The sequence below is a fragment of the Puma concolor genome, chromosome A1 (assembly GCF_028749965.1).
Source record: "Puma concolor isolate L17-30 chromosome A1, mPumCon1.1.hap2, whole genome shotgun sequence".
NCBI classification, from domain to species: domain Eukaryota; kingdom Metazoa; phylum Chordata; class Mammalia; order Carnivora; family Felidae; genus Puma; species Puma concolor.
Window position 1 is genome coordinate 98298972 of NC_141667.1, and position 14800 is coordinate 98313771.

The window sequence follows — 14800 nt, forward strand, 5'->3', positions numbered from 1 at the left end:
TTTGTGTTTCACTAGGTCCTAACTGTTTCTGGCCTTTGGGTCTTAAGGCTAACTTAGAGGGGAAAAGAATAGGGAAAAGTAGGGAAGGCTCTGGAACCTCTCTGAGCTGGCATCCTGGGGGGACCTTATGCCAGAAAGAGGCTTTACCAAGTGCTACTCTGAGGCCAGGCAACATTCAGCGTTAGCTCCCTAGCAGATGTTAGAGAGTGCTGACAGTGGGAAAGCAAGAAGTAAAGACGTGTCCAGATAATACAGTACACCTGGCGCCCGAGGTGGCTCTATTTGATTTTATTTTTGGTGGTCAGAGGCCAGTAGGAAGCGCTCCTTTAGCCCCTGGGAATTGCTGGCCCTGGATTTTCGTTCAAACCTTTCACTGGAACGAACCCTTCTCAATGGATTCTCAAAGGCACAGTCTTCAGGGAAAGGGCTTGCGTGGGACTGCTGTGAAAGTAAGGCAATGCTGGCAGGAGGAAGTGGAGCAGAAACCAGCCCACGAAAGGAAAAGCGATCGTCTTACATTTAGGACACTTGATCAGGTGTGTTAAATGGCATTTCAGAAGAAATCTGAAAGCTATTGGTTTACTAAAGGAATCAAGTAAAAGTGTCCCGGGTGGGGAAACCTCCTTAAGGGATCAAATTCGATACAATGGGTATTTCTCTCCGAAAAACTTTAAAAGCCGAGAGGCCCTTCTGGTTCCGCCCACCGACTCCCTTCCGCACCGCCTGGGACGGAGCCACTCAACCACCTCAAAAACCCGGAGAAGGCAAATCCAGTCAAGGCCTGGGAGGGGTGGGCTCCGGCCTGCCTGCACACTGGGCATGCGCAGGGGGTGGGCCGCCAGGTCGTCTAAGGGAGCCGTGACGAGTCCGGAAGCGCTAGCTAGCGCCCCTCCGCTCGCGAACTAGTTTTGTTCCGCGTCCTCTGGACAGGAGCTCTTCGGGCAGAAGCCCCGGCAGGACCAACCCGACCCCAGCCAGCACCGCAGCAATGTCCAGCAACAGCTTCGCTTACAGTGAGCAGTCCGGCGGAGGGGAGGCGACGGAGCTGGGTCAGGAGGCGACCTCGACCATTTCCCCCTCCGGCGCCTTTGGCCTCTTTAGCAGCGATCTGAAGAAGTGAGGAAGAAGGTTTGGGGTGTGGGGCTGGGAATGAGGAGCTGGGGACCCCGGAGGAGCGGGCCACGGGTTTGGGATTGGACCCCAGGAAAGGTGGGGGCGTTTTGAGACCGCACGGGAGCCGGGCGGTAGCGTTTCCCGCTGGTGGGTGGGGTTGAGTCAGTTGGGAGTGGTGGGAGTTGTGGGGGAGAGTTTGGAGTGTGTGTAGGGGTCCCTCGTCGTTGTCAAACTTTAGCGAGGAAAGAACCGTTTGGAGAGCTTCAGGTCTCATCCCCAAGACTCTCATTAAGTTGGTCTGTTCTGGGGCACCGGAATCTGATTTTTGAACAAACACTTCTAGCTTACTTAATATTTGCTGGATCAAATTTGGGAGAATTGGGCGTTATTGTGAAAAAGGTGTTTGAGGAGTTGAGAGGACGCGTTAGAGTGCTTGTTGCGTATGGGAAACTCTTCTCTCACTCTGGAGTGTAGGAGCGTGGAGGTAGGTGTTTTAGGCGCTTTATGAATGGACAAACTATTTTATACGAACATTCGTGTTTTTGGACAATATCCTTTGCATTACAAGGGAAAAAAACCCCGCAATACCAAAGTAATAAGCATATAAGTAGAGAAAAGTATGACTGTGAACAAATCTTTAGGTTTTACAAATTAATAACGAGTTTGAGTTTATTATTTATTTTTAATTTTTTAAAATACTTATCTTTGAGTGACACAGAGAGACAGCATGAGCGGGAGAGGGGAAGAGAGAGGGGGAGGCACAGAATCCAAAGCAGGCTCCAGGCTCTGAGCTGTCAGCACAGAGCCTGATGCAGGGGCTCGAACCCACGAACCATGAGATCATGACCCGCGTCCAAATCAGACACTTAACTCATTGAGCCACCCAGGCGCCCAAATAATGTGAATTTTAAAGACAAATACTAAACAGTGTGCATTTAGTTTTGTAAAAGGAAAAATGAGTACCACGGAAAAATGGAAGGAAAACACCCCCAAACTTTTTGGTGGGAGGGATTTTAAACTTACAGAATTCTGGTAACTTTAAATTTTCTTGTAATCATTTTTACATTTCTCTTATTTTTAATGTCTCAGTACTAGACTATGGTCACATAATAGGCTGTCACTAGATTCATGCTAAATTAAGCTAAAGTAGCTGTGCTGATGGCCTTGTAGATGTCAGAAGAGTATAATTTAAATTTAAATTTTTACTAACAAGAACAGGCAGTCTGGAAGGTTGCTAGTAGTTGAAATTGGGTTTACATTTTGACTGTATTAAGCTGACTGAAATCTTATATACAGCATGTGGAGTACAGTTTTTTTCCCCTTGTTCTCAGGTAAGATAATTTCTCTTCATTTTTCATTCAGTGCATTTAGAATGATGGATTGTTCTAATGGGGAGCTTGTTGCAGTTGCACACTTCTGTTAGCAAAATGTTCAGCTGGTGAATTACCCTGTAAGTCAGCCTCAGTCTTCTTTGCATGTGATTTGCTTACGATTAACTTACTTTTATGGTTTGTTAACATCTAAGATGTTTTTCTCTTAGAGTTTCTGACTTCCTATTTTGTCACATTTGGGCCTGGTTTGGACAACCATGTATGGCTTTGACTGTGACCAGTGCTGTTGAGGTGACCAAGCGGGTTGGATTTAAAATAAAAAAAGCTAAGGGGCGCCTGGGTGGCTCAGTCGGTTACGCGCCCAACTTGACTCAGGTCATGGTCTAGGTTGATGAGTTCTAGCCTTTCCTCGGGCTCTGTGCTGACAGCTCCGAGCCTGGAGCCTGCTGCAGATTCCGTGTCTCCCTTTCTCTCTGCCCCTCCCCTGCTCACACTCTGTCTCTGTCTCTCTCAAAAATAAACATTGAAGAAAAAGTAAAAATAGCTAATATTTATTGAGTGCTTGTGCTTTTGTGCACACTGTTTTACATTTATCTTATTCAGTCCTCCTTAGTAGTTCAGTGGCTTGTTTCCAGATACTTGACTGATTCCATTTTGCAGATGAGGAAATTGGAGCGCAACTGGTTAAAACTTGTCCAAGATCACAGAGCTTGAACACTACACTCTGAATTTGAACACAGGCCTAATCTCAGAGCCCATTCTCTCAAGTTCTTTATATACTACTTACCACTTGATGACATTTATGGTGCTTTTATTAGAGAATGCATACAACATATTAAAAGTCTAAAACTTTGAAAAGTAGCCGTAGGCCATGTATTACCTTGAAGTTTCCAGGAATTAGAAACATTTTGGTCATTGAACTGCAAACCTAGTGGGATTGTATATGAGCAAGGAGACCTCTGTTCTGGAAGTGTTCCTTTAATCTCTCTTCAGCCTACATTCTTGTTTAAAATGGTGATATTTTTTGACTTTTTTCCCAACCAAATGACAAAATTTAAGTAAAAAAACTTAAAGCTTATCCTATTCCTCCCCTCCTTTTTTTTTTTTTTTTTTTTTTAACTGGGGTATTCTTGACATGTAACATGATATTAGTTTCAGGTATATAACTTCATGGTTCAATATTTGTATGTATTCAGAAATGATCACCACAATAGGTCTAGTTAACATCAGTCACTATACATAGTTACAGTTTTCTTTTTTCCTTGTGATGAGAACTTTTAAGATTTATTTTCAGTAACTTTTAAATACGCAATACAGGGGCGCCTGGGTGGCGCAGTCGGTTAAGCGTCCGACTTCAGCCAGGTCACGATCTCGCGGTCCGTGAGTTCGAGCCCCGCGTCGGGCTCTGGGCTGATGGCTCGGAGCCTGGAGCCTGTTTCCGCTTCTGTGTCTCCCTCTCTCTCTGCCCCTCCCCCGTTCATGCTCTGTCTCTCTCTGTCCCCAAAATAAATAAACGTTGAAAAAAAAAATTAAAAAAAAAAAAATAAATACGCAATACAGTGTTATTGACTGTAGTCACCAAGCTTACAGAGCATCCCATGACCGACTTATTTCATACCTGGAAGTTACCCCTTTTGACTCTCTCCATCCATTCACCTGCCAACTCTGCTCTAATTTTTGATGGTTCACCTTGAAATAATTTCAGATTTACAAAAAAGTTACAAGAATAGAACAAAGACCTACCGTTTATGTAGAGTCATCACTTAAAATTTTTTTTTGCTACATTGCTTTATTTTTCTCTTTCTCCACATACATACACACATATACGTTAATATTTTGGTTTTTGATCCATTGAAAAATAGGTTGTATACATTCTGTCTCTTTACTCTTAATACTTTGGTATGTATTTAAGAACAATGATTTTTTTACATTTTTCATTGTTTTAAGGACAATATTTTTATATTGAGGAAATTTAATATCAGTACAGTCTGTAGTCTGTAATTGAATGTTGTCATTTGTCTCAATAATTTGTCTCAATAAATACTTTTTTTTTTTTTTAGTATTTTTTTTCTGTCTAGTACAGCATGATTGGATCCTGGATCCAATCCAGGGTCATGCACTTCATTTAGTTGTTGTATCTCTTTTAATCTCCTTTAAATCTGAAATAGTTCCTTAACCTTTGTCTTTCACTACTTTGGCACATTTGAAGAATACAAGCCAGTTATTTTACAGCATGTTAATCACTTTGGATTTGTTGGTGTTTCCTCATGTTTAGATTCGTGTTACGTACCTCTGGCTAGAAAACTCCCATAGTGATGTGGCGTTCTCAGACTTGCATCTGGAGGCAGAGTGTAAAAACGTTGTCCTCTATTTTTTTTCTCCAGTAGTCTTTCTATGGGGGGGATACTTTGAGATGTGCACATGTCTTGCTCCTTATTAAACCCACCATCTCCTAGATGCAGCTACCACTGATGAGTCTCCTGAGCCATTCTTTACTGCAATCGCAGCAAAGTGTTGATTTCCACCTCTCCCACTTCTTCTAATCTGTTCTTTGGCCTCTTGTCTTAAAGCTTTATGTGTCCTTTGATCCTTCACTAACCACCTCAGGGATGCCTGTCACTTCCTAGTGACAGAATTACTGATGATTTTTGTTTTCTGAATTTAATCTTATTTATCAATTTTTTGTGTGTGCCTTTCTTCCTTTAAAAAAAACCAGAATTGTGGACTTTTAGATCATTTTATAAAAGCAGATCCTGTACGTCATTTATTGGTTAATCAAGACTGTATAGTAGATTATTGGTTTCAAGATGTTCAGTTTTTCCATTTAAAATGTAAAGTTTTTTTTTTTTCTTTCTGTATTTCTTTCTTTTGGGATTGTTGTAAACTTTTATTGCTCTTAGTTTTTTTCCTAAATTATTTTCCTGCTTTATCTTAAAGAAGTTCTTCTTTTATCTTAGCCAGTTTGGCTGTGTGTGTACAATTAAAAATAATTTTTTGGGCTGCCTGGGTGGCTTAGTAGTCAAGTGTCTGACTCTTGGTATTAGCTCAGGTCATGATCTCATGGTTTGTGTGTTTGAGCCCCGTATTGGGGCTCTGTGGTGACAGTGCGGATCCTGCTTGGGATTCTCTCTCCATCTCTCTCTGCCCCTTCTCCCCGAAATAAATAAACTTAAAAAATAATTTTAATAATTTTATTTCTAGATTAAACAATTTCTAGAAAGAAACAGGAGACGTATTTTTCTTAACGATGGTAAAACTACTAAATTTCTGAATCTTCTTTGAGAGTATCATGGTGTATTAGAAAGAGCATTGGACCTGGAGTGAGAACTGGGTTTAAGTTCCTGTTTTCTGCTTGGAGTAATGTTTCCTTGTTCACTTTGCTTGATCTCTTCATTTTTTTTTTTTTTTTTAAAGTTTATTTATTGTTTTGAGAAAGAGAGCATAAGCAGGGGAGGGGCAGAGAGAGAGGGAGAGAGAATCCCAAGCAGGCTCCACACAGCACGGAGCCCAATGTGGGGCTCAAATTCACGAACTGTAAGATTGTGTGACCTGACCTGAAATCAAGAGTCCCACACTTAACCCATCTGAGCCACCCAGGTGCCCCTGCTTGATCTCTTGAAACTTCAGTATCCTCTTTTCTAGAAAGGTGATGATACTTGCCTATTTTGTGAGGTTCTCATAAGATGGTAGAGTTGAAAGTGATTTCTAAACTAGAATATTAATTAACAGTATTTGGAAAAGCTAGTGGAAGCTGCACTGAGGTGGTGACATTTTAGTTCTTAAAGCCTAGGAAGTTTTTTTTGCCAGGTGGAGGAAGGTGGGAGTTCCTCAAGCAAAGTATGTAGAAACCAGGAGAGTTGCAAAAAAACGTGCATGTTCAGATGAGACATAGATATTTATGAGCTGTAGGCAGTAATTAAGCTTGGGAATGGGCGAACGACTCCTCCATCACCCCTGCCCCTGCCAGAGAACTTCTCTTGTTTAGAAAAGAAGGCATTTTAGACATAGACTGAGGGAATACCAACATTTAAGGTTGGAACTAGGGAAAGAGACCATGCTCTGATGGGTGGGAAACCAGAGGAAGGTTTAAAAGAACAAACAAACAAAAAAAAAAACAAAACTGGGGGTGGCAGAGCTAAGGGGAAAGTTAATAAGAGGAAGTGGTCACCTATGTTAGGAGTTACATAGTGAAGATAAATAGAATGAAGCCTGAAAAGAGGCCATTGGGTTTAATAATAAGAGAGAACCATAGTAACTAGTAACTTAGCAATGCAGTACCCCCTCATACACACTAAAAAATAGCATTTTTAAGTTTCTGTTGAAATGGGGGTGGGTTTTTCATTTGTTTAGATTCACAGAGCTGATTTAGACCCCAAATGGGCTGCCATGCATTCCTGTAGTCATACTATGTCCTGTGATACATCGTAGTCAGTACTGCATCATTGTATTTGTACTGCGTGAGTAAAGCCTAGCTTATTTTTTTAACTTAAGTTTTATTTATTGTCAGTTTTACAACATCAGTCTTGAAGATTATATATAACATTTTAATCCTTCATATCAGTGTTTCTTAGTGGCGTCCCCTAGGAAGATTACATGGGTCTGTGGTTTCTATGTAATTACAGCAAATCTAACCTTATCTCTGTCACTTGTTCTCTCGTTCAAAAAAGCATATGGAAGTGCAGCTGAACAAAAGTAACCTTTTTATAGGGATGTTCTTGAGTGTACTTTATTAAAAATAAAGATAAACCGGTCCCAGATGTCAGTGCTGTAATAATAGTAACTTATTATTTGGGACATACGTCAAAGAGTCATTGTGTCTCATACAAGGTTCTAAACTTTTTTGTGTGACTGTTTCCATTTTTTATTTATATTATTTAATTTTAATTAGGGATTATATCATATTTTTATTATTTTTTCATTTAATGCTTTAAAAAACTTTTTTTATTTTTATTTGAGAGAGCGAGAGTGCACGAGCAGGGGAGAGGGGCAGAGAGAGACAGAAAATCTCAAGCAGGCTCCATGCTCAGTATGGAGCCTAATGTGGGGCTTGATTCCACAACCCTGGGATCATGACCTGAGCTGAAATCAAGAGTCAGATGCTCAGTTGACTGAGCTACCCAGGTGCCCCTAATGCTTTTTTATAGTTCCAGTTGTTCAAAGCTTGCTCTACTTTGTTTTCACTTGTCCTAGTATTTCTCACCAATAATTGTATCTCATTAAGTCACCCTGTATTTTTCGGTTGTGTAGTTACTCAACAAATATTTGTTGAATATTGTATAAAAGAATGTCTATTTCACATACATACTATTAGATGGTATATTTTATGTGAAAGAATAATTTGTGAGCAAAGTGTTTATCTTACAATTTTTCTTAATAATATTTTCACATCCTTTACTCAATTGAATGATTCAGATTCTACTAATATTTATTGTTTCTGTGATTAGTGTAGTTAAAAAAAATAAAGCATGACTGATTCATTGGACCATATAGAGAAGGAAACCTGGTCTGGTATCCTTATTGTATTGTACATTATTGATGTGTTATTGCATCACCCTGAAATTAATTGTATATAGTTCCAGAACAGCCATTTTCTTTATGGCATTGCTTGAATCTTTACTGTGTTAGGGCTAACTGACTTGGAAACATCATGGAGGTGTTTTAATTATTTTGAGAGAGAGAATGTGAGCGAGCATGAGTGGGGGAGGGGCAGAGAGAGAAGAGGAGAGACCTAATCCTAAGCATGCTCCACACTTTCAGCACAGAGCCCAGCGTGGGCCTTGATCCCACAAACTTGAGATCATGACCTGAACCGAAATCAAGAGTTGGACACTTAACCTACTGAGCCACCCATGTGCCCCACAATCAGAAATTTTTTGTCTCTCTTCCACTCTTCAAAATAGTTCCTTAACCTTTGTCTTTTGCTACTTTGGCACATTTGAAGAACACAAGCCAGTTATTTGCACGTTAGGGATTATTCCATATGTATAGTTCATTCTTACGTGTTTTCAGCACAAAGATACAAAACAATTATAAGACCTTTATCTTGCTTTGAAGACACTTAGAATTTAGGGCGTCTAGATGGCTCAGTTGGTTAAACATCCAACTTCAACTCAGGTCATGATCTCATGGTTCCTGGGATTGAGCCATGCGTCGGGCTCCATGCTGACAGCTTGGAGCCTGGAGCCTGCCTCAGATTCTGTGTCTCCCTTTCTCTCTTCTTCTCCCCTGCACACGCTCTGTTTCTGTCTCTCAAAAATGAATAAACATTGAAAAACAAATTCAAATTTAGTTGGTGAGATAAAGCTAAAAGTGAACTAATAATAATACGAGTATATAATTAATGTTAAATTGCATAATTCTCAGCTTTTCAGTGTGATATTTCTAACCAAAAGATATTTAAGACTTTACTTATGTAAACAGTACTTTACTGAACAAAATGGAAATGCTGCAATTTTGATATGTCAGATATTTTAGTTTGAGATGCTGCAAGTGTTGGAGCCCTGGTTTGTCAGCATATTAGGAAGAGGCATAGACTTCCAATTGTTAATTCCTTTCTTTTGTGCTCAGAAGTCCAGGGTTGCAAGTATGTAAATAGATTCCACTAATGATTTCTGTAGCATGATGTTGTGCTTCAGTTATGTTTGAAGGACATATGTCCAAATATATTATTGTTTTTAACAACATATTTGCCATGTTATGTGTGTAAGTTGGATTCACCTTTTTTATTTGTAAAGGGCACATAAAATTCTAGGCAATGTCAGTGTTTTATTGATCTTTGACTTGGTTAATTCCCTGTGTCCCAAGATGGCAGTTAATGGAAGAAGAAACTGTGTAATGGTATCTGCAGTGCATTCCCAGCTAGATGAGCTAGTTGTTTTTGTCTTCACATGAATAAGATTGCTAGTTTTTTTTTTAACATTTATTTATTTTTGAGACAGAGAGAGACACAGCATGAACGGGGGAGGGGCAGAAAGAGAGGGAGGCACAGAATCGGAAGCAGGCTCCAGGCTCTGATCCATCAGCCCAGAGCCCGACGCGGGGCTTGAACTCGTGGACCGTGAGAGCGTGACCTGAGCTGAAGTCGGACGCTTAACCGACTGAGCCACCCAGGCGCCCCAATAAGATTGCTAGTTTTATAAGACCAACTACTCAAGTTAAAAATTGTCATTTCACTGGTACATAGGGTTCCTATAATTTAATTCTTGAAATATACTTCAAATCAAGTAAAATTTTACCACATTGTACAAGAAAATTGATGAAATAGTGTCTGTAAGCAGATTCCTATTTTCCAACAGATTATAAAAGTGTTCCATTTTATTGTTCTTCTTGGGGGAGAGTCAGTTCTGACTTTTACTATATATCTTAATAAATATTCAGCCAAGGGTCGCCTGTGTGGCTCAATCTGTGGCTCAAGACACTCAGTCAGTTAAGTGTTTGACTTCGTCTCAGGTCATGATCTAATGGTTTGTGGGTTCAAGCCCTGCATTGGGCTCAGTGCTCAGGGCCTGGAGCCTGCTTCGATTTCTCTGTCTCCTTGTCTCTCTGCCCCTCCTCTTCTCGTGCTCTGCCTCACACTCTCAAAAATAAATAAATGTAAAAATAAAATAAAATAAATAAAAAATAAATATTCAGCCACGAAATATTCATCTTTGATACAGAGTATGTTATTTTAAGATCACTGATCTGGTGAAATCCAGGGAGAAAATCTGGAATATTTAAATTTCAAGCCTTACAGTTAACTCCCAAGATGTGTTATATTGCATTATTTCTAGGCAGGTTTTTTTTTTTTTTTTTTTTTAATGTTTATTTTTGAGAGAGAGAGAGACTGCGAGCATGAGCAGGGGAGGGGTAGAGAGAGAGACACACACAGAATCCGAAGCAGGTTCCAGGCTCTGAGCTGTCAGCACAGAGCCTGATGTGGGGCTCAAACTCACGGACCGTGAGATCATGACCTGGGCTGAAGTTTGACACTCAACTGACTGAGCCACTCAGGCACCCCTGTTTTGTTTTTGTTTTTTTTAATTTTATTTATTTATTTATTTTTGAGAGAGAGAGAGTGAGAGCATAGGAGGGGCAAAGACAGAGAGAGAAAGAGAATCCTAAGCAGGCTCTACACACATAGTGTAGAGCCTGATGAGGGGCTCGAATTTGTGAACTGTGAAATCATGACCTGTGCCAAAATCTAGAGTAGGATGCTCAGCTGACTGAGCTACCCAGGTGCCCCTTGTTTGTTTTTTCTTAAATTCTTCTCCCAGTGTGGGGCTCTAACTCATGACCCCAAGACCAAGAGTCGCACATTTTACCAACTGAACCAGCCAGGCGTCCCTTATTTCTAAAAAGTATTTAGAATTTAGAGCAACACTACTAGAATGAATGATTAAAACAGAACAGAAAAAGAAGACAGATGGTTGGTTGAAATGTTCTTTTTTTTACTGCATCAAAAGTTACAAATGATCATGGAATGACAAATGTATTATAGTGAAATAATTTGACAGTATTGCATTTGTGTATATAAATGAACTACTGACAAAAACAAATTGCCCGTCGTCCAAATTCAGAATTTAAAGTGAAGCACCCAAAGTAGAATAATCAAGAAGGAAATGATTTTCCTTTATTTCATATGATTATGAGTAACGTTCATTGGTTTGTGTATTTAGGGAAGACTTATTTAGCATATCAGCTGGGAAAAGTTCATAGGTATACAGAAATGAACAATTTATAGTCAATGTCTGCTATTGATGGGATGATTGTTTGTGTTGCTAATAGGAACTGACCTAATTAGAAGGCCAGTGCCTTAATCTTTCAGCTGAGTGCGGTGGCATGGCAGCTGGACAAGGGAGAGACTCATGAATAATGCCAATTCCAAAATCATGAGTTTTGGAAGTAGGCTGAGCTACACTTTACCCAGCTTTACTCTAGGAATGGATTTTCTCAAAATATGTTAAGGCCTCGATTAAGAGTTTGGTCATGAAGGATGAGGGGGAAATTAGTACTATGAGGGCAAAGAGGTAGGGGGCCAGATTGTGTAGGGGCTTTGGATTTAACTTTGAATCATAGGAGCAGCAATCGGAAGGTTTTGAGCAGATTGGGCATTTAAAAGTTCATCAGTAACTATTAAGTGCCTGTTGTGTGCCATCTATATTTCATGCATCAAGAAGATTATAGTCTGTGGGGTACTTGGAACCTGCTTGTTCATGTCCAGTGTTTATTCACTAAAAAAAAATTACAGAAGTAATTTATTGAATTAACATATATTAATGGCTTCAGTATGCTAGGCACTGTTTTTGATGCTGGGGATTAAGTAATGGGCAGAATGCCTGCTTTCATGGAAGACAATCAAAGAGGTCAATGTATGGTTGGTCATTTGGTGATAAGGAATGCGGTGGTGAAAAATAAAGCAGGGAAAGAGGACAGACGGTTAGGGTGGAGATTGGGTTGGAGTTTGAAATAGCAAGGTCAGGAAAATGTCCTTGAGAATTTGTTAATGGAGCCCAGACCTGAAGCAAGTGAGCAGTGACACTTGGGGGGAGTATTGCATCAGAAGAAATTGTAACTGCCCAGGCCCTGAAGTAGGAGAATTTTGGACCTGTGTGAGGATCAACAGACAGGCCAGTATGGTTAGAGCAGAGTGAGTGAAGAGGAGGGGGCAAGTCGGTAGGTGAGGAGTCAGAGACGTAAGGAACCAGATTGCATAGGGCCATGTAAATCATTGTTAAGAACTTTGATTTTACTGACTGAGAAGGGAAGCTATTGGAGGGTTTTGAACAGAGAAGTGAGGTGATCCAGCTCACCTTTTAAATGTATCGCTTTGCCTCCTGAACCAGGAATAGACTCCAGATTTAAGGCAGGGAGACTGGCAGGGAGACTAATGCAGTAATCCAGGCAAGCGAAGATGATGACGAAATCAGATTGGTGGTAATAGAGAGAAAGGGTTAAATTGGAAGGTAGAGCCAGTGAGATTTTGCTGATGATTTGGGTATATGACAGAAAAAGGTATCAAGGATGGATACAAGGTTTTTGTTTTTTTTTTGTTTTTTTTTGTTTTTTTTTTTTGTTTTTTTCCTAAGTAGCTATAAGTTTGGAATTGGCTGTCCACTAAAATCAAGATGTGTGATGAGGAAGTTTTTAAAGGGGAGGGGAATCAAGAGCTTCAGCATGTAAAGTTTGAGATGCTTATTAGACATCCAGGTGGAGATATTAAATAGGCAGTTGGATGAATGAATCTGGAGCTTAAGGGAGGATTCAGAGTAGTGATATATATTGAGTCATCAGGTTCTAGATGGTAGTGAATACCATGGATTGGACGAGGCACTGAGGAGAAAGAGAAAAGGTCAGAGTACTAAGCCCCAGGGCATTCCTGGAGCAGTTGTGTCAAACAGTACCAATAGGGTCAAGTAACATGATTACTGACAAGTGAGTTTGTACGTGTGGAAGATTTTGGTGATGTTGACAAGCAGTTCAGATGCAGAGGTAGGACTGAAAACCTGACTGGAGTGGGTTTAAGAGAGCAAGGAGAAGAATCGCTATTAGTATGTATTAAAGTATAAGGGGAGCAGAAAAATGGAATGGTACCTGGAAGGGGATGTTAAGACAAAGGATTTTTTTTTTTTAATGGGAAAAACTATTTTATCTTGTTTTGTGATGGAACCGTCTGATGTACAGGAGGAAAAATTGATGATGTAACAAAGAGGAGAGAATCACTGGGCTGTTAGCTCTTTTCCTTATAGAAAATTTGGCAATTGCAAGTTTGCTAAAAAATAACAACCCTAATTTCAACACCCAAAGAGAATCAATTAACATATTACAGATCTTCCTTGTCCTTTTTCTTTTGCATATATGCATGCTCTGTATTTTAAAAGCAAAGGTGTATGCTTTTGTAGTGTAATATAGCATTATGATTTTTTTTTCATTTACTAATACATGGAGTCTGTTCATTTCTTAAAGGCTAGTCCTTTTAAGACAAATTGTAATTAAGCCGCTATCTTGAAAGAAGCAGTAAACTTTTAGAAAAATGAACTGCTGCAGTTTACAAGTGAAATTATATAGCTAGTTTCACTTCAGGTTTTAAATAGTGTCTTGTGTAGAGTGGGACCTTATTAATTATTAATCACAGAAATAAAGGGAATTATCTAACAAAAGAATCAATACTGATGATGTTAGATGGTGGCAATGACCAGGGCTTTCCACACACACCTGTGTATATTAGGTTGAGGGAATAGTATATACATGTGTTTACAGCTGTGCTGTTGAATACGGTAGCCACTAGCCAAATGTAAATATCTAATTAAAATTTTAAAATGCAGTTTCTGAGTCACACTAGCCACATCACTAACAGTTACTATATTCAATAGTGCAGATAAAGAACATTTCCATTATCATAGGATATTCTGTTGGACGCTGCTGGTTTACAGGCAAGGATTTAGGGCTTATGTAGGGTACCAGAAAGAGTTCTATGTGACTGGAGCACAGAGTGGAAATGAGGTGAAACTGGTAAAAGATGATTGATAGGTAATCAGCGTCCATATTATGAAGGGTCTCACATACCATGCTCAGGAATTTGGACTTTGTCCTGGTGGTTTGCACAGTAAGGGGCTCCAAAGGATTTTTAAGTAGAGGAGCAACAGAGTGATATTTGCATTTTAGGAAGGTCACTCTGCCTCCACTGGGTGTTTGGATTGGTCAGCGATGTAAATGGTATTAAAAACACAGAAGATAGAGCAGTCTTGGATTGAGGAGGGAAAGTGTTGAGTTCCAGTTTGGACCTGTTGAGTTTAAGGTAATAGTTAGGCATCCTTTAAGCAGTTAGATACATGGATGTGGCGTTCAGTAGAGATACCTAGGCTAGAATAGATTTGGGAATCAACAATCAGTAGATGATTTTGGAAGCCATTGAAGGGAAGGTGTGTGGTATGTGAAGGGAAGGCCAAGGAGGAATCTTAGTAAAATTAACGTTGAAAGAAATGGGGCAATTGAAGCCCCTCTAGAAGACCAAAAAGAGGGAATGAAGTTTGGGGAAACCCTCAAAGTTGATTATACAGACAGAGCTTTTGCATTGTGTTTAAGGTATGGAAAAAGAGTGAAAGCCACCTCTGTAGGAGGAATATGGCAGATAAATTGTCCATTATGGTTTGTTGAGGCAGTGTGGCATAATGCTTAAGGGCATCTACCCTGCAGTTTCTCTCTTGGTATGAAAACTTGTCATAGTGTTAATAAGTGGTATTTGGGCAGGTTAGTTTACCATTCTGTGCCCTCGGTTTCCTTATCTGTAAGATGGAGATGAGGATAATCATACCTACACTCTCTAAATTATTGTGAGGATTAAAAGATTTAACACATGTAAACAGTCAGCAGCGTCT

General features: G+C 39.9%; 1 protein-coding gene across 3 annotated transcripts in view; it reads left to right on the top strand.

The window, feature by feature from the left end:
• Window positions 1-824: 824 nt before the first annotated feature.
• AP3B1 (adaptor related protein complex 3 subunit beta 1) overlaps window positions 825-14800 on the top strand; it is a 267105-nt gene continuing 253129 nt past the window's right edge. For 2 of the 3 annotated variants that reach the window (XR_015248393.1, XM_086698262.1), the window contains exon 1: window positions 825-1116. Coding sequence is in view for 2 of the 3 variants with exons in the window: in XM_086698262.1 (XP_086554388.1) it covers window positions 989-1116 (128 nt within the window). In the remaining variant the exon portion in view is untranslated. The remainder of the gene's footprint in view (window positions 1117-14800) is intronic. The other variant, XM_086698234.1, reaches the window with a different exon arrangement.